The 20679-nt window shown below is 41.3% G+C and overlaps 1 protein-coding gene across 7 annotated transcripts in view; it reads left to right on the top strand.

The window, feature by feature from the left end:
- Positions 1-20281, top strand: part of akap9 (A kinase (PRKA) anchor protein 9) — an 89294-nt gene extending 69013 nt beyond the window's left edge. For 6 of the 7 annotated variants that reach the window (XM_061742361.1, XM_061742363.1, XM_061742365.1 and 3 more), the window contains 23 exons: positions 2183-2317; positions 2409-2453; positions 2539-2679; positions 3756-3800; positions 3908-4753; positions 4995-5052; positions 6127-6248; positions 6339-6527; positions 7135-7302; positions 7911-8016; positions 8137-8332; positions 9210-9360; positions 9496-9828; positions 11816-12103; positions 12181-12347; positions 13034-13139; positions 13339-13533; positions 15960-16160; positions 16729-16961; positions 17039-17121; positions 17204-17348; positions 18648-18778; positions 19746-20281. In XM_061742361.1, the coding sequence (XP_061598345.1) occupies positions 2183-2317; positions 2409-2453; positions 2539-2679; positions 3756-3800; positions 3908-4753; positions 4995-5052; positions 6127-6248; positions 6339-6527; positions 7135-7302; positions 7911-8016; positions 8137-8332; positions 9210-9360; positions 9496-9828; positions 11816-12103; positions 12181-12347; positions 13034-13139; positions 13339-13533; positions 15960-16160; positions 16729-16961; positions 17039-17121; positions 17204-17348; positions 18648-18778; positions 19746-19789 (4128 nt within the window). In that variant the 3' untranslated portion in view covers positions 19790-20281. The remainder of the gene's footprint in view (positions 1-2182; positions 2318-2408; positions 2454-2538; positions 2680-3755; positions 3801-3907; positions 4754-4994; positions 5053-6126; positions 6249-6338; positions 6528-7134; positions 7303-7910; positions 8017-8136; positions 8333-9209; positions 9361-9495; positions 9829-11815; positions 12104-12180; positions 12348-13033; positions 13140-13338; positions 13534-15959; positions 16161-16728; positions 16962-17038; positions 17122-17203; positions 17349-18647; positions 18779-19745) is intronic. The other variant, XM_061742360.1, reaches the window with a different exon arrangement.
- Positions 20282-20679: the final 398 nt, after the last annotated feature.

Here is a 20679-nt window from a genome sequence, read left to right as displayed (position 1 = left end):
TCGCATCCTGCATATGACGTACCGTATGTTGGAAAATCCAATATGCTCCCATAGCATAGTATGCAGTTCAACCATGGACTGACTTGAGTCAAATGTGTTGGGGAATATCGGTACATTTTGATCACATCCCTCTATTGTGTCAACATCAACTCTGGAGATTCAGATAGAGATATCTTACACAACTGGAACCAAACCTGTCCTTTTGATTGTTAACCTTTTTGAATGAACATTTCTGAAGAGAGGAACACAGTGGGTCCCTAGCCTCATGCAGACATAAACATACATAGCGATTCTTTATGTAGGGACCTATATATTTCTTTCTTATCAGCCTGAAAACAAAAAGCATGGTCTTGCATGCCTACAAACTCGTGTCGCTTTGAATCAAAAGGTCATTTACGTAAATGGTGTGTCAGAGAGCATCTTTGCAATAACACACCTTTGTTAGACAGCAACACGCAAACGTGAGTCTTCCCGCCATTCACAATCATGATGAAGGTAAAGTTTAGCTTACCGGTACTAGTTGCTAAACAATTTAGAGACCTCTTATTGGGCGTGTTCCATCCACCAAAGACGTGGTATAGAGAAGATGCTCTTCTTTTCTTTTTGTATTTCTTTTTATTCACATCACATCACATTCACATCCATTCACATTCACATCATCATGTATGCTACATCACACATCTGTTGTCTGTCCTAAATGTCGGAATAATGTTTTTGTTTTAAGTCCAAACAATGAAAAGAAAGACAACCCAACAAAAACTACTATGTACAAGTGGGGAGTGATCTTTTCAACATAACACAATCATTTACTTTAGAAAATAAAATCAGGCCTATGGAGCGTGACGTAGTTGAAGATGCTCTTCTATGCACGATTCATGTGAATGACATTATAATTAAAATGATATATGTTGCCAAAAAGTGATTTGAGTTTGCAGGCATGGTCTTGACCAATGTTGTCCTTTATTTTACTTCTAATGGTGTGGATATTGTGTGAAGCAGATGTTGTGAGATCAGCCTTTTATTAGCAGACTAAAGAGCCAGTCAGTGGTGTAATTTAAAGTCATTGAAGTTACGTAGTTATTCTCACTTGTTGCACAGTATAATATGTAGAGATGTCCTTCTATTGGATTGGGTTAGCTGGTTTATAGTGAAGCTGGTTTACTTCAAAGCTGCAGAGGTCCTGGTAAATAGATGCATATTGATCCGTAGTTTGAGGTATACAGAGAAAAAACAAGTAGCACAGCCTCTTTCAGTTCTAGGGTTGTACAAAAGAGATAATACAAAAAATCTTTTGGTCCTTTCTGGATCTGATCAGGTACGTAGGATGTCTGTGATGAGACTGTGTCATTATCTATTGAACAAAAAGGCTATGTGATGAATGTGTGAAAAACAAATCCCATTATTCATTAACTAGTAAAACCACTAATGGCAGGAAAAGCTTGAATTAATAGTTTTCTCTCCTCTTTACAATGTTCATTAAATGGGCAAGCATTTGTTTAGGTACATCTTTGTTATTGTACTGCAGAATAAGTTTTGTATGGTTTGTGATCAATACAGTATCAAATCTGCTTAATTAACTCTACCAAGTTTGTTCCCACTCTTTCTTACTGAAGAGTATTAGGGCCATGCAGGAGAAAAAATATTTGAGAGGGGAAGATTTTTTTTTTTATTGTGCACTTCGAGAAAAAAGTCGAAATGTCGAGATTAATGTTGAAATACAATTTCGAGAAAGAAGTCGAAATGTTGAGAAAAAAGTCGAAATGATGAGAAAAAAGTCGAAATGTCGAGATTAATGTTGAAGCACAATTTCGAGAAAAAAGTCAAAATGTCGAGAATAATGTTGAAGTACAATTTTGAGAAAAAAGTCGAAATGTTGAGAAAAAAATTCAAAATTTCGTGAATAAAGTTGAAATGTTGAGGAAAAAAGGCGAAATTTTGACTTTATTCTTGAAATTGTATTTCAACATTATTCTCGACATTTCGACTTTTTTTCTTGACATTTCGACTTTTTTCTCGAAGTGCACAATAAAAAAAAAATCTTTTCTCCTGCCTGGCCCTAATACTCTTCTGTACTTTCTCTTTCTCTTGAGGTTTAAACGACAAAAACACATTGTGGTTGTTTTGATTGTGCTTGACAGGGAATTGATCAACACAGTTCTGATAAGTTTGACCTTTCCCTCAGGTCTCCACCGATGAGAAGCCAGCGGTGTCAGAGCTTCTGCAGGAGCTGCAGGAGGTCAGAGACGAGGCCTCGGCCACCAAAGAGCAGCTCAGGAACCACAAGCAGGTCTGCAGCAAGCTGGAGCTGGAGCTCCAGGTATTTATTCTTCTATTTCTTGCTACATTACAATTAGAAAGTTGTTTCTTTTGTTCAGAAATCATAACAAAACTCATTCTTTTCTTAACAGGAAAAAACTGCAACGCTAGAAAGACTTCAGGTTGAACTTCAGAAGGTAAATATATACATTTCAAAGTTTTGAAAGCGTCAAACATGCTTACCAGTGAGTCAAATGTAATGTGTGGACCTCGTCTCTGTAGAAGTCCCTGAGTGGTGTAGAAGACCCAAAGGTACCAGGGCTTGAAGAGGAACTGGTGAAGGCTCAAAATGAAGCGTCTGCTACCAAAGAAGAGTTAAACAGCTGCAGGGAGAGTTTGGAGAAACTGCAGGAGCTGCTGCAGGTACAGAACCAGTACAGAACCACGCAGACGTTTAGTTTCAGGCACCAAGTTCAGGCAATTCTGTTAAAATTCAGTAAAAGAAAAACCTTGTTTTGTTTTAAAATGTATTTTAAAATCTGTCATATCACGTTATTTTTGTAGTACTTTGGTCATTTTTGTGTTTATAGAAAGCAATATGAAAAAAAAGAAACTTTCTGCAGTTTGGTCTCAGGAAAACAATTCTGCAAAGCATTGATGTTGCACTCTTAAGTAATGTTTAATCACTTCAGATTGCTATTCAGATGTGAACTGATCAATACACTATTAAGATGTGTGCAGGTAATAAGTTGCACTGAAACATGAATTAAAAACCTAGATTTAACATTTTGATTATTCAAAGTCTATATTTCTTTTTTTTTTTCTTTTTTGAACATATATTTATTGATTTTTGTAATATAGTAACATTCAACAACACTTATAACATCAAAACAAATGGCAGTATGTAAAATAAATAAATACATTTGTACCAAATATTAATAATTAATTAATTAATTAATTAATTCAGAAGTGGGGGAAAAAAAACGAAAAAAAAAAACATAAATATTAAACAGAGTATTGTGTGATGTGGATGTACCATGGAGATATTAAAGATACATTTATGTAGTCAGACAAATTGTTCTACATTAATAATAATAAAGGAAAAAATAAATTAAAATAAATAAACAGCAACAACAAAAATTTCAAATGTCTGTGACATCATGCATTCCTGAGAACCAATGAGGTGTTATTCCATTGTCCTATTTTTCCACAAAGTCTATATTTCTTAATGTGAATGCATGCAGCATCTGAGATCTTTGATCTTTTTTGTCTTGTTTTGTTTTGTTAAACAAAACTTTATCTGTCAAATGGTATATTAATGACAAAAATAAATATGTCCATACTTTTGTTACTTTCAGCTGAACCAATTAGCCGCTGGTTGCATCTTCATACTCACCCTGCTGACATGACTGATATCAGCTGATTATATTTTACATATCGAACCCTCAGTTCATACGTACTTTTCTAAGTTTGTTAAACTGTGTTCACTTTCTTTTCAGGAGCGAGAAATGACCATCGCTCAGCTTAAAGGAGAACTTTTCCAGGTAGGTTATAAATGTGTAAGCATGTGTCTTTGGCACTGGACTCTTTGTGAGTATATTCTCTAAGGATATCTGTATAATATTTAACATCTTGTTCCATGGTCTTCAAGGTAAAAGCTTCGGAGGACGGATCTGGCAAGACTGAGCTCATCCAGGAGCTCGACCAGATCAAAAGCCGTGCGACTTCCACCAAAGAAGAACTAAGGAGCTACCAGGAACTCAATGAAAAACTTCAGGAGGATCTCAAAGTCAGTGACGTCTCTGTTTCTAAACTCAAAGAGGAGCTCCAGGAGATGAAGAGTAATGTGGATACCACCAAAGAAGAACTTGGCAGATACAGGCAGCACAATGAAAAACTCCTCGAGGAGCTTCACGTCCGTGAAGTTTCCATTTCAAAGCTGAAAGAGCAACTCCAAGAGGTGCAAGCAGCCCTGATGAAGACAGCAGAACTTGTTCCGTCGTCACCCTCTCCATCTCCCTCCCTAACTCCATCTCCTCAACCTCCTTCTTCTGCCTCTTCCACGGCACAGCCCAAGAGGAAAGGAGGCAAACAGCCGGCCGCCAAGGGAAGCAGTGCTAAAGACAAGCCATCCCTGTCCAGGAAGAGCTCCGCTCCTCACAGTCAGGCCTCCGGAAAATCTCCAAGCCCTCGGCCGAGCAGCAGCAGCTCAGCGCAGCGTCACGTAGCCGTGACGGACTCGTTCGCACAGACCGAACCGCTCCAAATGTCCGATCTCGGACCGGAGAGCAGCTCTGCCACCAAAGAGGAGATAGAGGACGTGATCGGAGAGTTCCAGGAAAAGATCGTGCAGATGCAAGAACTCCACGCTGCAGAAATTCTGGACATGGAGGCCCGGCACATTTCTGAGAGCGAGAGCCTTCGCAGGGAAACGCAAGCGCTGGAGAACGAGTGCAAAGCCCTGAAAGCCGTGATCAACAAACTACGCTCAGCTGAGGTGGGGCAGAAAAACCAGGAGGAACCTTTATCCTCACATTGAATCATTTATTCCTGTATAGTGGGATAGAACGTTTGTATTTGGTCTTAAAGCAAATAGACTGGTTCAGTCAGTACATTAGTAGCTGTAAGGATTAGTTCCAGGCTTTATTCAGCAGAGATTTCTTTCACTCTAATAAAATGGTTTCTCACCCGTAAAGCACACAAAGAGACTTAACTTAACCTTTTCTCATCTTGTCTAGACTCCCACTGCAAGACCAGACCGTGCTACATCACAGTTTAAAGACGGCTACACCAGTGGTAAGAGCATATCTGTTCACTAGACTCACTAAAGCTGGGCATACACTGTGCGATATTTTAAATTGTTTGATTCAGCCCCATCTCAAACTGCACGACTAGATCGCTGAGTTCAAAAGTTCACAGCCCACGACGAGTAATGGTCTCACACTGTACGTCCCGATGCTCTGATGCTCCGTCTGCTCACCCTATACGTTCATAATCCTCACGTCAGACTTCTGTTACTGGAACTGCAACGTCAAAAAGACATGGAAGAGGAGGAACCCCGAAGTGGGAGACACCGAAGATGCTCAGCAAAAACAAACGCGCTACCTTGGCAATTTGTGCCATTCTGTGTGGCGATAAATCAAAAAAGAAAAGACGACGTCGTGTTTGGACAAGGAATTGGCTGGGCAGACGTGGGCAGTACGGTCTTTCAATCCTTGAGCGAGAACTGGAGATAAGCAGCAAGTTGTATTGGTCTAACGTGCTATATGTAGCCGTTGCTGCCACATATAGTACGTTAGACCAATACTATACGGTATACGTACGTTTTGGCACTTTTTCTGTCTTTTTTTTTTATTGCGCAAGCTCTCTGTGAAAGGATGAGTCCAATCGGGTCGTAGCTGCTTCAACTGTGCGATTCCTTCACGAGGAGCGACCAGGATTTCAAACACGTTTGATTTTCTTGCGAGAACACGATTTGTGATTGGGAGCTCGTCGTGAGGTGTTACTCTCTCGTCGTTACCCCACGTAAACTGCACGAGGCACGACCAACAATTGGGTCGAAATCCGGCCCGATCCAAAAAAATAGTCGCACGAGTGGAAAATTGGTTCAAAACGAGCCAACAATCGTGCAGTGTATGCAAAGAATCCCCCCCAAGAGGTTATGACTTCATGTTTGCTTGTGAATTTTGGGTTTTTGGCTGAATAAACTATTGAAAGAAATGAATAAACAACATAGTGCTGAGAGGGTTGTTTGGTGGTCTGCGTTCAGCCCTGCCCTTGTAGTTGAGGTGATGGGAGGCCTCATGTGTATATCAGTTGAGCATGTATGTTTTTAAATGTTTGGTTGTATTGTTTTCTTGTCACGTGCAGACAGCAGCTCAGACTACAGCCAGAGGACTGGATACGACCTCCCCAGCTTGCAGCAGGAGTTCAGGACCACTCCAGAGGGCGCCAGGAGAGAAGCCGACGATCCGCTGCCTGACCGGATCAAGGTAAAGACGCCCTGAATTATGTGAAAAAAATAATACTAAACTCTAACTGTATTCTATGCTTAAGCATTTTTCATTTGTGTGTTGAACTAGTCATTGCTCCGTGAGGTGCACCAGGAAGGCATGCAGGTTCTCTCTCTGTCAGAGCTGCCGCTCCCTGAAGGCGAGCCAGGCAGCCAGGTCGACGTCGAAGGCTCCGTGAGGGAGAGAGACGCCCTGCTGGCAACCGTGGAGTCCCTTAAAAGCCTCATCACCCAGATGCAGACACACAGGGAAACACAGGTACAGGAATCCTCAACACAAAGCTTGATTAGTCACTCGCTTCTCAGAGCACATGACAGACGAGGATATCAGGTGACACACTCATCCATTTTCCTGTGTCCTCAAATACTTTTATTCACTGCAAAAACTCAAAATCTTACCAGGAATATTTGTCTCATTTCTAGTTAAAATGTCAAATTTTTTGTCAAGAAATCACTTAAACAACAGTCATTACCAGAAAAATAACTTATTTGACAATTTTCACCTGTTTCATGTACATTTTCACTTGAAATAAGTAGAAAAATCTGCCAGTGGAACAAGATTTATCTTCTCATTACAAGCAAAAAAATCTTGTTCCACTGGCAGATTTTTCACTTATTTTAAGTGAAAATCTACTTGAAACAGGTGAAAATTGTTGTTTTTTCCAGTGATGAGTCTTGTTTTAAATGTAATGAGATTTTTTTTGACTAAAAATGAAACATTTTAACTAGAAATAAGACAAAAATTCTTGTTAAGATTTTGAGTTTTTGCAGTGTTCTTGTGAGGAAAAGCTTAGCTTAACATTTTTTTACCAGGAGGAACTCTTCCCTGTCTCTTTCTTCATTTCTGTGTACCTAACTTGCCGCAGACATCAGGCCATGCAGACTGGAGGAGGGATCTTCTGGACGCGGTGCGGCAGGTGTTTGTGAGGGAGAGGAGCGTGCTGAAGAGCGCCCTCTACAGCCAGCTGGACCTGCTGGACACGGGCGACGCCATCATCCACCTCAATCAGCTGGAGCGCAGGCTGGCTGAGCAGGTCGGAAACTCACTCCTTATTAGCCATATCAGTTCAGAATTTCCACTGCAAAAACTCAAAATCTTACCAGGAATATTTGTCTTATTTCTAGTTAAAATGTCTAATTTTTAGTCAAAAAATCATATTACACTTTAAAACAATAGTCATCACCAGATAAATAACTTGTTATTTGACAATTTTCACCTGTTTCAAGTACATTTTTAACTTGAAATAAGTAGAAAAATCTGTCAGTGGGACAAGATTTATCTTCTCATTACAAGCAAAAAAATCGGCAGATTTTTCTACTTATTTTAAGTGAAAATCTACTTGAAACAGGTGACAATTGTTGGTTTTTCCAGTGATGAGTCTTGTTTTAAGTCTAATGAGATTTTTTTTGACTAAAAATGACACATTTTAACTAGAAATAAGACAAATATTCTTGTTAAGATTTTGAGTTTTTGCAGGGTAGTAGTTGTGCTAATGAGTTCTGCTTCATGAGGGCAGAAGAAGTCAGTTTTTAGGTGTGCTTATCTTTCTTTTTCTTTCCTTTTCCTTTTCTTGCGTTATTCCCTTGTCATCATTTGAGCCGGTCAGTAATCAGAGCTTTTGTTTGTGTGGTCCTGATGCAGGACGCCCATCACAGAGAGGCCATGGGTTCACTCAAGACTGCAGAAAGGTCAAGTCTCCTCTCTGAGATCCAGCAGCTCCGTGCTCAGCTCCAGCAAATCCATCAAGGTGAGGCCTCTGAATAGAACTAAAGTCACGCGTGGACTGATTTTTCCAGTTTGTCTGTTTTTTTTTTTAATTCGTTTAAATGAATGTGCATTGATTTGTATCTCTCTTTCTTTTGTTTAGATACCCAGTCTGACCTCCCGTCAGCAGGTGAATGTAGGAGGAAGGAGCAGAGAGAGGGAGGAGCCGCTGGCGGAGCAGCAGAGACCAACAGGCTGCTGGTGGACGAGCTGAAGGCTGAACTGTCCCAGACTAAACTGGAGCTGGAGACGACACTCAGAGCCCAACATAAACACCTCAAAGAACTCGACACGCTCAGGTTACATTTGAATCCCACATTTATCCTAGAAAAACTGTTTAATTGGAAAATGTACCCAGCTCTGCCGGGTTCTTTCAGGTTCTTCTTGGCATGTTCTTGAAATAAGATCTTTAGAGTCACCTCCACATATCAAACACACAGCAAAAACTCAAAATCTTACCAGGAATATTTGTCTTATTTCTAATTAAAATGTCTCATTTTTAGTCAAAAAAATCTCATTACACTTAAAACAAGAGTCATCACTGGAAAAAACAACAATTTCCACCTGTTTCAAGTAGATTTTCAATTAAAATAAGTAGAAAAATCTGCCAGTGGAACAAGATTTTTTTGTTTGTAATAAGAAGAAAAATCTCGTCCCACTGGCAGATTTTTCTACTTATTTCAAGTGAAAATTTACTTGAAACAGATGAAAATTGTCAAATAAGTTATTTTTCTGGGGATGACTCTTGTTTTAAGTGTAATGAGATTTTATGAATAAAAATGAGACATTTTAACTAGAAATAAGACAAATATTCCTGGTAAGATTTTGAGTGTTTGCAGTGCAGATCAACAGACTTGAATTGATGCACTAAACTATTAAAATAATTTTTAAAAAAGGAGCATGAAGAGGAAAAGCTGTAAAGAAAAAAAAGACGATATTGTTGGGTGTTTAGTATCTGCATGCTCGTTCATATCAGAAAGAAGACACTTATTTAGAAATAAAGTCAAACAATTAAAGTTTCCTTATTGGAGATTCAAAGTAAACACAGATCCAACCTCTCAGAAAAGAGATCGAGCAATGAAGAATACTTGATTTTGTTGAATGCTTCATTTGTCACTAGTGAACAAGGCGTAAAAAAAAGGGTTGATTATTAAAATGATCTTAATGTGTCAACAGGGTTGAAGTATCACAGAAAGCTGCAGAGGGGGAAGTACTGAATGACCAGCTGATGGAGGAAAGGAAAAGGACCAGAGACCTTCAATGGGCGATAGAGAAGGAGAAATGTCGAACTGGGAGAAATGAGTCGAGCAAACAAGAGGAACTGGAGGTAAAACCACTTAAATGTGTATATTTGGTTGTTTGATGAAAGTAAAGTGTCCTGCATGTTAGAAATGATCAACCATGCCAGTTCTACTTGCATTTCTTGGTCATTTTAGCAACATTTCTTCCATTTTTCACCTAGGACCTGCAGCTGTCTCTGGAAGAACAAAAGACGTGCGTGGCCCAGCTGAGCCTGGCCCTGGAGCAGGAGCAGCAGACGACCTCCCAACTCTCCCTGCAGGCCGAGCAGGAGCGGCTCAGCCTCTACAGACAGCTGCAGGAGCTGCAGGTCCAGCTGGAGACCGAGCAGGCCAGGGCTCAGGAGATGGTCTCTGCCCTGGGGAGGGAGAGGGAGAGGAGGACTGGACTGTCCTCCGACACCGGCCCCTCAAACGGGAAGCAAGCCAGTGAGAATGAGGAGGAAGGAAGTCTGATGGAGAGACTCCAGAGAGAGCTGGACGACAAGCACATCCAGGTGGGACATTAATATCTGCACATGGTAGAAATGCAGATGAGTTTTTTTCTGCAATAGAGCATCAGTAACACTATACCGGACTGTCTCAGAAAATTAGAATATTGTGATTTTCTGTAATGCAATTACAAAAACAAAAATGTCATACATTCTGGATTCATTACAAATCAACTGAAATATTGCAAGTCTTTTATTACTTTAATATTGCTGATCATGGCTTACAGCTTAAGAAAACTCAAATATCCTATCTCAAAAAATTTGAATATTCTGGGAATCTTAATCTTAAACTGTAAGCCATAATCAGCAATATTAAAATAATAAAAGGCTTGCAATATTTCAGTTGATTTGTAATGAATGTATGACATTTTTGTTTTTTTAATTGCATTACAGAAAATAAAGAACTTTATCACAATATTCAAATTTTCTGAGACAGTCCGATGGATGGATGGATGGATGGATGGATGGATGGATGGATGGATGGATGGATGGATGGATGGATGGATGGATGGATGGATGGATGGATGGATGGATGGATGGATGGATGGATGGATGGATGGATGGATGGATGGATGGATGGATGGATGGATGGATGGATGGATGGATGGATGGATGGATGGATGGATGGATGGATGGATGGATGGATGGATGGATGGATGGATGGATGGATGGATGGATGGATGGATGGATGGATGGATGGATGGATGGATGGATGGATGGATGGATGGATGGATGGATGGATGGATGGATGGATGGATGGATGGATGGATGGATGGATGGATGGATGGATGGATGGATGGATGGATGGATGGATGGATGGATGGATGGATGGATGGATGGATGGATGGATGGATGGATGGATGGATGGATGGATGGATGGATGGATGGATGGATGGATGGATGGATGGATGGATGGATGGATGGATGGATGGATGGATGGATGGATGGATGGATGGATGGATGGATGGATGGATGGATGGATGGATGGATGGATGGATGGATGGATGGATGGATGGATGGATGGATGGATGGATGGATGGATGGATGGATGGATGGATGGATGGATGGATGGATGGATGGATGGATGGATGGATGGATGGATGGATGGATGGATGGATGGATGGATGGATGGATGGATGGATGGATGGATGGATGGATGGATGGATGGATGGATGGATGGATGGATGGATGGATGGATGGATGGATGGATGGATGGATGGATGGATGGATGGATGGATGGATGGATGGATGGATGGATGGATGGATGGATGGATGGATGGATGGATGGATGGATGGATGGATGGATGGATGGATGGATGGATGGATGGATGGATGGATGGATGGATGGATGGATGGATGGATGGATGGATGGATGGATGGATGGATGGATGGATGGATGGATGGATGGATGGATGGATGGATGGATGGATGGATGGATGGATGGATGGATGGATGGATGGATGGATGGATGGATGGATGGATGGATGGATGGATGGATGGATGGATGGATGGATGGATGGATGGATGGATGGATGGATGGATGGATGGATGGATGGATGGATGGATGGATGGATGGATGGATGGATGGATGGATGGATGGATGGATGGATGGATGGATGGATGGATGGATGGATGGATGGATGGATGGATGGATGGATGGATGGATGGAACTTTATTCATCCCCGAAGGGAAATTCAACTGTCCAGCAGCTCATCAAAACATAAAAAACAACCACACTTCCACTCAGACAATAAAAGCACATTAATATTAAAATAAACATGAAATATAAGGTTAAAAAATAGCATATAAAGTGCAAACTAAAATATAGTCCAGTTGTGGCAGAGGTGAGTGTGTGTGTGTGTGTGTGTGAGTTCAGGAGGAGTTAAACAGTCTTATTGCTGTGGGGACGAAGGATCTCCTGAATCGCTCCGTTCTGCAGCAGTCAGAGGTTAATTTATTAACTTCAACCCAATGTGATATTGTATTCCTCCAGGTGGTCCATCTCCTCAGTCAGGTTGAAGTTCAGAGGCTGGAAGTCGTACGAAAAGAAGAGGAGCTGACTCTGCTGAATCAGAGGTCCAGCCGGGACCAGCAGGTGCTGCTGGAGGCTCGGGCCAAGGCCGAGAGGCTGGAGGGACAGATGTCAGAAGTCCAAGAACAGCTGGATAGAGCACTGGAGAGTAAAGTTCTTTTGGAGGAGGAGAGGGAGAACCTGACAGAGAGGTTGAACCACTTTGGAGAAGCCCGGGGAACTGGAGCTCTGCAGACTGACAGTCAGAGTGTGAGTCTCACTAAATGTACTTCCTACTGATGCTGTCAAAAGGTCATCAATGATGTTGGTTATTACTATCTAAACAGCAGGCCACTGGCCGGACCCCCCCCAGCACGGCTCCTCACTCGGACGGTTCTCCAGGCCCCGGTACGGGGCCACACCAAGGGCCGTGGCGCACGGTGGACAGGATCGTCGGGAAACTCCAGCTCGTTTCTTCAAAGATCGGCAGCATCACGAGCAAGACTACCGGCAGGTGAGCGTCACAACTATGTACTTAAATGTATTTTCATTTCCTTTGATAGGTTTTGTGTACAAAATGCAAGGACAAGAACAGGGTTCATACGTTTTGAAAAAACCTGAAAAAAAGTTAAGGAATTTGAAAATGTCATTTTCAAGGCCTGGAAAGGTTTTGGAAACATAAGTTCACCCCAAAAGTTTTGGAAAAGTCATGGAATTTATTTTTCTCACTTAATGATATTATTTAGTAATAACAGCCTATAAGTTAGATTTAAAATTGATCAATAAATATTTTGTATAGAAAAGTCTCACGCGTGACGTGCTTAGCGTCTTGCGCATCATACAGATCGTTTATTATTACAGTTCTTAGTCATATTAGATTACTATACAACACTACAACATAGTGCTGGTATATCAGTTTTAGTTTAAACATGTGTATTTTGTATAAAACCATAATTGTCATTAGATCTCCACTGTAGTGACTTTTTACATAGTTTTATTCCTATATTTCATTCATACATTGATGTTTTAGAGGGTCATGTATAGTCATGGAAAAGTCATGGAAATTTGTTGATTAAAATGTGTATGAACCCTGAAGAAGCACACATTCTTCTCTCTTTTTTGCAGGCATTTTATTTTTGATACAGTCAGATTTGAAAATCGACGACTATTCACAAAGTTAATTTTTGTATTTCTTTACAGGCCGTCCACAGAGGTGGACAGGGAAGAGTTGTCATGGATACAGTCCAGCGTCAATGAGGTCATCAACATGCTGCAACAATCCCCAGGTCTCCCCTCCATCCCTGAGGTCAGTACATGTTGGTCTGTGAATGAACATGTGTGGGTTCTGGTGGAAGTAATCCAAACATGCATGAAAGGAACAAGCAAAGTATGCAAAGCCAAAACAAGTGTTTCAAAAAGCATATTCCAGTGAGAAGCAAAACCTCAGTGTGATGAACTGCAGTCAGCTGTTTTCCAGGAGGTGACTGCTGGTTTACTTTCCTCAGAGCGCGTCCCTGCTGGCGGGAGGCTCCTCCGGCTCCTCCAACGGCCTGACGGAGCGGCTGCTCAGGCAGAACGCTGAGCTGACGGGTTTCGTCAGCCGTTTGACCGAAGAGAAGAACGATCTGAGGAACCATACGCTGCGCCTGGAGGAAGAGCTCCGACACTACCGGCAGAGCGGACTGGGATCAGGAGACGGCGTAAGTTCATCATTGGGGGGACAGAAACACTCGGACAGAAAGAGCATGCAGTTTCTTTGCAGGTACTGTATTTTCTGGACCATAAGCCGCACCTGCATACAAGCCGCATCCGCTCTATTTAAAAAAAAAGATATGCAAGCCGCAGATATTTATGTCGTTAGATTAGATATTTACTACATGTACAGAAGGATTTAGAACTGTAAATGATGTACATGTTTGTACCTAAATAGATCCTTTCCTAACAGTCTTTTAACACGGCAGCAACTTTGCTGATTAAAACGGGACAGAACCAAGAGAAAATAACCAGTATTTATTTATCTATTTATCTGTTTGAAATCTGCTTCTACCTACTTCTATCTGCTAAAGAAGAAGTAGCGTATTCTTCTTTGCATTTATTTTGTATTAGTTTTGATTGTTATTCCGGTTAGAGCCCCCCGAGCGGTGGAAGAAAAATCCACAGAATAGCTGCACCTTTGTATAAGCCGCACGGTTGAAAACCTATGAAAAAGGTAGCAGCTTATAGTCCAGAAAATACGGTATATGTAGATAAAATTAACTGTTTTCTTTCATGCAGGCCTTGTGTATCAGGGGTAGTGATTACTCCAAAGAAAATATAATATACCGTATTTTCGCGACCATATGGCGCACTGTGTGGAAAGGCGCACCCTCAGTTTTGTGTGTCATTTTTGGTTTTAAAACACACATGGCGCACCGACCCAAAAGGCGCCGTCTACGGAGACGGAGCTGCACACACGTGTTGCAAAACACACACGCTAAAAATAGAGCGGAAGCAAAACTTAGTTTGATATTTTATTTCACTTTTCACATCAATCAAACCCTTCAAAGGTTCATATTCTGTTTCTGCATTAAAGAATTTTAAAAAAACCACCGGGGCGCTGCACATAAACCTGTCTCAGCCACTGATCATCTCCTCATCCATCCAGCCCTTTTCATTTCACTCTGGCTGTAAAAGTCTGTTTAGGCAACGCTTTTCTTTTAAAAATCACCATAGCCGCAGTTTCTGTCCATCAGCGTGGCAGGCAAGCACAAGATTAAATAAACTTTTCATACCCCGTTGTGCTGCGGATCCCGACCGCGCTGGACCGGGTCCGCTCCCCGTCTGCTCCCTCGCGCTGGACCGGGTCCCGGTCCCGGTCCGCCCCCCCCCCCCGCGCTGGTCCTCCTCCGCTCCCCCGCGCTGGACCCGCGTCCCGGGTCCCGGTCCGCTTCCCGTCTGCTCCCTCGCGCTGGACCGGGTCCCGGGTCCCGGTCCGCCCCCCCCCCGCGCTGGTCCCGCGGCGGTCCCGGGTCCCGCGTCCCGGGACCCTCGCGCTGGACCCGCTCACACACACGCGCTGTCGGGGAGCCGGTACCGGTTGTATCCGGAGCTCCGCTCCGGTAATTCAGCTGCGCCAGTCCGAATTTCCAGACCGGTCTCAGCTTCTTGATCATCATCATCCCTTCATCCAGACACCCCTTTTCATTCGTCCTTATAATGACTCCGGCTGGAAACGTCTTATGCAAAGTTTTTCTTTTAAAAATCCCCATACAGTTTCTGTCCATCAGCTGCGCCAGGCCAGCGCCACATACATGAGAATGTGTGTGTTTCGCTCCGCGAACACACACACACACACACACACCCGCGCATGTCGGGATCCGGTACCGGGTTTGTAACCGACAGATTTGGCTGCAAATCTCGGAGATGGAAGCTGATCCGACCTGACACGTACCCCAGAAATCTCTGCTCTTAAAGCGGGCAGGAACCAGGTCATCGGACCCGCTTTGGGAACCAGGAAGTCTGGCTGCAGCAGCGCCCATCACCGCGGCTTTAACCGGGGAAAGTGACCGGTTCTGACCGGCCGGGACCGGAGGAGCCGGCCTGCACTGGTAGTAGGGGCTCCCGGGGAAAGACCACCTGCATTTCAGCCGGATTTGCCGCGGGGAACCGGCGATCGGACCCCGCAAACCCACGGCAGGTGCATGCTCGGTTCCCGACATGCAAAACACACGCTGCAGAACAAGTGTGCTTATTTAAAAATATAGCGGAGCAAAACTTAGTTTGATTGTATTTTATTTCACTTTACACATCAAGCAAATCCTTAAAAGTTTTAATCATCTGTTTCGCATTAATCAGCTCAGTGGATGGTCTCATTCAGCTTCACCCGCCCCCTTCTCTTTTTACCGTTCTCATGGTGGCCGGCCTGACATTACCGTAATTTAGGTAATAGACACGGCGCACCGTTTCTTAAGGCGCCCGGCACATTTAAAAAAAAAAAAAAAAAAAAAATGTGCGCCTTATGGTCGCGAAAATACGGTATATCTATTTATGTACATTTTAACTGCTAGTTATTTCATCCATAGTTGTTCAGAATCAATAAATATACCTAATAAAGTAAACTGTGTTTTTTCTTTTTCTCATTCAACAGTCCAGCAGGAGAGGAGTGTCAAAGACGGACTCGACAGGAATGCTGCTCTCTCAGGAACGCGAGGCTTGGAGCCGGGAGAAGATCCGTCTGGAGAAAGCTTTACACGTCGCTCAGGCCCAAGTGACCCGACTCAGGGGGGAGATCCGATCAGACACTCTGAGAGAGATAACCGGGCCGGAGGCCGACAACGCTACACTGAAGGTCTGCAGGAAACAGCTGAGGATCTGTCTCAGTTCAGCTCGTCTCCATACAAACAAATACATTATACACTGCAAAAACTCAAAATTTTACCAGCAATATTTGTCTTATGTCTAGTTAAAATGTCTCATTTTTAGTCAAAAAATCTCCTTACACTTAAAACAAGAGTCATTACCAGAAAAATAACTTTTTTGACAATTTTCACCTGTTTCAAGTAAAATTTCACTTGAAATAAGTAGAAAAATCTGCCAGTGGGACCAGATTTATCTTCTCATTACAAGCAAAAAAATCTTGTTCCACTGGCAGATTTTTCTACTTATTTTCAGTTGCTTGCTTAAGCTACTTGAAACAGGTGAAAATTGTTGTTTTTTTCCAGTGATGAGTCTTGTTTTAAGTGTAATGAGATTTTTTTTAACTAAAAATGAGACATTTTAAGTAGAAATAAGACAAAAAATCTTGTTAAGATTTTGAGTTTTTGCAGTGTAAAAGATAGTGTTAAATTATGATCACCACCAAAGTGAAATCACTTTGAAGAAAGACTCATCTGTTTCTCCTCTGCCATTGATTTCAGAGGATGTACGGGAAGTACCTGAGGTCAGAAAGCTTTCGTAAAGCGCTCATCTACCAGAAGAAGTACCTCCTCCTGCTGCTGGGCGGCTTCCAGGAGTGTGAGGAGGCCACGTTAATGCTCCTGTCCCGGATGGGGAGCAGACCTTCGGTCCCCAGCCTGGAACCCCTCGGCCAGCGCCACCGCGGGCTGACGCGCTTCCGCTCTGCTGTCCGAGTCTCTATCGCCCTGTCCAGGTCGGCTGCTGGAACGTTGGGGATCTACATGTTTTTAAGAGGGATAACATTTAATTAATTGTTTTTTGCTTATCTAGAATGCGTTTCCTTGTGAGGCGATGGCACAAGGCCGCAGGGATGAGCTCCACGACGGCCAGTAACATCAACAAGAATGGAGCAGGTCGGAGAAGCAAAACTAATCAAGTGCTTTGGATTCCTCGTGTCATCATTGAGAGGAGATTCTTATATTGTGTCTCTTTCAGGTCTGGAGGTTCGGGACTCGCTGTATCTTCACCCTGGAAATGTTGAGATCCAGAGGGAGAGAGGAGGGGGTGAAGGCGTCTCCAGCAGCAGAGAAAGAAGTGGACACGAGTCCCCGCGATCGGGCGTCTCGTCCTCCCATCACAGGTAGGACTTTTAAACTGATGTAGATGATGAAAAGGCCACGTTTTACTGCTCTGCACTGTTCCATTAGCCATTAAACCTTTGAAAAAACAACAATTTTGTTATATTCTTACATTTATTCCATTATTCCATCCATTCTGAGCACAAACGTGACTTTAAGACACATCTGCCGTTGATAGGATTTAATGTTTGCTTAGTTCATAAACTCCACATTGTGTGTTAATGATTTTGAGTCTGCTTGAAGACCCAGTTGTTTCCAAGTTGCAGATGTGTAGCTGTTCATTTTTCATCTGCAGCTTGCAACCTGCTCCATTTGTTGCAGCTGAAGAAAAAGAGTCCCATAATATAATGTATAATGCCTCTAATTCTGTCCACAAGAAGTTCTCTGTGAAGAATATCTGATCCGTAGTTCTCCACAATCACCCACAGGCTCTCGCTCGTTGGATGTTCATATTGACCTGTGTTTTTGATCAATGCAATAAGTTGTTTTGAAAAAAAAAAAGGAATTTCTTTGCAGCTACCAGCATCATCAATCGTTTATAAATTAAATAAACAAACCTTACTTTTATAAAAACTTTAAAAGTAAAATGCCAACATTTATACACAGTTAGAGCCAAATTTGGGATGTTTTTTCACTTCAAATTAAAAAAACAGGAAGTTTCTGTTGCTGTTGCAGCAGTTTGGAGCCTGATGACTAGAATCATTATCAATTTTTTTTTATTTTGTTTTGTGAAGAGAAGAGAGATCTGATTTGCCTTTGAGAGAGAGCAGTTCAAAGAAATCACTGAAAGTCTTTTTTCCATGACATTGTTGAATTTATATTCCCCTGTGATCCAGGTCTGGTCCAGGTTTCTTCCCTCCTAAAGGGGAGTTTTTCTTACTGTTTTGCTTAAGGTTTTTCTCCCACTAGGGGAGTTTTTACCTACCATTGTTTATGTAATAATTGCTCACGAGTCATGACACAACTGGTGTTGTAATAGACGCTATATAACTGAAATTGAATTGAAATTAATATAATTTCCAACTGAATCCTCTGAGAAACATAACCAAAACCAGAATGTTAGCAGCTGCTTTGCTTGTTTGTCTTTGTATTACCCTAAAAGAAACGTTCATAATTTCATCTCAAGGACTCTTTAGCCTTTAAATGAAAATATGAACGTTTCTTTTTCCAAGTTCTGCAATTTCCTACTTTGTTTTACTCAAATGACTTGACAGGAAAAAGATGATATATTTTGCAATGTGCAAAGTTGATCCTGTTTAAAAACAGCTGACTTGAATCTGCTTTGTTCTTTTTCTGTGCAGGTATCACTTGGTTGCAGAGCACGGGCCTCTCACGTGTTCCCACCTGCAGAGCTACGACCCCGACCGAGCCCTGACCGACTACATCTCCAGACTGGAGGCCCTGCAGCGGCGGCTGGGCAGCGTGGCCTCAGGTAACACCAACACTTCAGCTGGATCACCGTCTTAAAACAAGTTATTTAAGCTGGATTTCATCCAGAGAAAGATTGTACAAGAGTCTATTCATCACCTTCATAGTAACTTACAGATATGGAGGTTGTACAGGTTCCTCATCATCAGAGCTGGGTAGAGGAGCCAAAAATTGTACTCAAGTAAAAGTACTGTTACTTCAGAATAATATGACTCAAGTAGAAGTAAAAAGTAGTTATCCAAATAATTACTTGAGTAAAAGTAAAAAAGTACTTGGTGAAAAAACTACTCAAGTACTGAGTAACTGTTGAGTAACGTCTGATTTATTTTTTTAACACAACCATTCAAACAGACAAAAGTACAAAATAATCATCTTCAGGAAAATTAAATCAATAAAATAAATTAAAATTAATTTAAAAAAAATAGAAATTAAAATAATCTTAAAGTAAATTCAAGTACTTTAATAAATAATAAAATAATAAACGAATAAAAAATAAATTAAGCACAAGTAGCACAAAATGTCAAGCCTTTGTACTTTTCTTTTTTAACCAGGCAAAACTAGAACAAGCCCATGAACTAATAGAAACTCTGTGTGTGTTTGAGTCTGTGTAAATGTGACAAAACATGCAAAAACAAACATTTTTCCCAAAGAATCACCCAGTGATGTCATGAGATTGACATGTAAGTGGAGGGGATAAAAGAAAAGTAACAAGCTCAACGTAGCCTAATGTAGCGGAGTAAGAGGAACAGTTTCTTCTTCACAAATCTACTCAAGTAAAAGTAAAAAGTATAGTGATTCAAAACTACTCCTAAAAGTACAACATTTCCCAAAACTTACTCAAGTAAATGTAACAGAGTAAATGTAACTCGTTACTACCCAACTCTGCTCATTGATGTTTAAATCAACGTCCCTTTACTTGAAATCTTGTATTTTAAGGTCCGGAGTACCAAACTGGTTTGTTTTCTCTCCAGGTTCTTCTTCGTATGCTCAATCGCACTTTGGCTTGAGAAGATAGATGCTGACATGTTCCCATGGCTTGAAGAAACTCGGTTGCCTTTTCTCCTGCTGAGTGCTCTGCTGTTTTCTATCATCCTGCTGTGGACTCGATATCTCCATCTGGACCAAAACAAGTTTTTTTTATTAGTGTACGAAACGTTGTATTCAGGCTTTCTTGTTGCCAGCACTTGAAAAACAGCTACGTTTGTTATTTAAATGGCCTCTTTGATGTGGGTGATCTTCAATCGTGTATATTTGTCTAATGCTTATTTAAAGACTTTGTGATTAATTTATATGTTTGTGTTGTATGGGTGGAGCGTTATGTAGAGAATGTTTGGGTTTATTATCGAGGAGGCTGCTACTGGATATTCTTCACTACACTGTGTTTTGTTTAGGCCGGAAAGACTACAGAATAAATTTGTAGAGAACGTATTTTTGTAAAGCGTAGGAGCTTTGAATTTCCGGGGTATTTTGTCAAAAACTGAAATAAAGAGGACTACATTATTTCAAAGAGGTTTCCATTTTTACTTTTTACTAATACTAAAGAAGCATTTACAGGACTGTCTCAGAAAATTTGAATATTGTGATAAAGTCCTTTATTTTCTGTAATGCAAAAATGTCATACTGTACATTCTGGATTCATTACAAATCAACTGAAATATTGCACGCCTTTTATTATTTTAATATTGCTGATCATGGCTTACAGCTTATATTAAGAAAACTCAAATATCCTATCTCAAAAAATTAGAATATTCTGGGAATCTTAATCTTAAACTGTAAACCATAATCAGCAATATTAAAATAATAAAAGGCTTGCAATATTTCAGTTGATTTGTAATGAATCCAGAATGTATGACATTTTTGATTTTTTAATTGCATTACAGAAAATAAAGAACTTTATCACAATAT

Source organism: Cololabis saira, chromosome 15, assembly GCF_033807715.1.
Source record: "Cololabis saira isolate AMF1-May2022 chromosome 15, fColSai1.1, whole genome shotgun sequence".
Classification (NCBI taxonomy): domain Eukaryota; kingdom Metazoa; phylum Chordata; class Actinopteri; order Beloniformes; family Belonidae; genus Cololabis; species Cololabis saira.
Note: the sequence above shows the minus strand (reverse complement) of the source record. Positions and strands in the feature narration are given on the sequence as shown.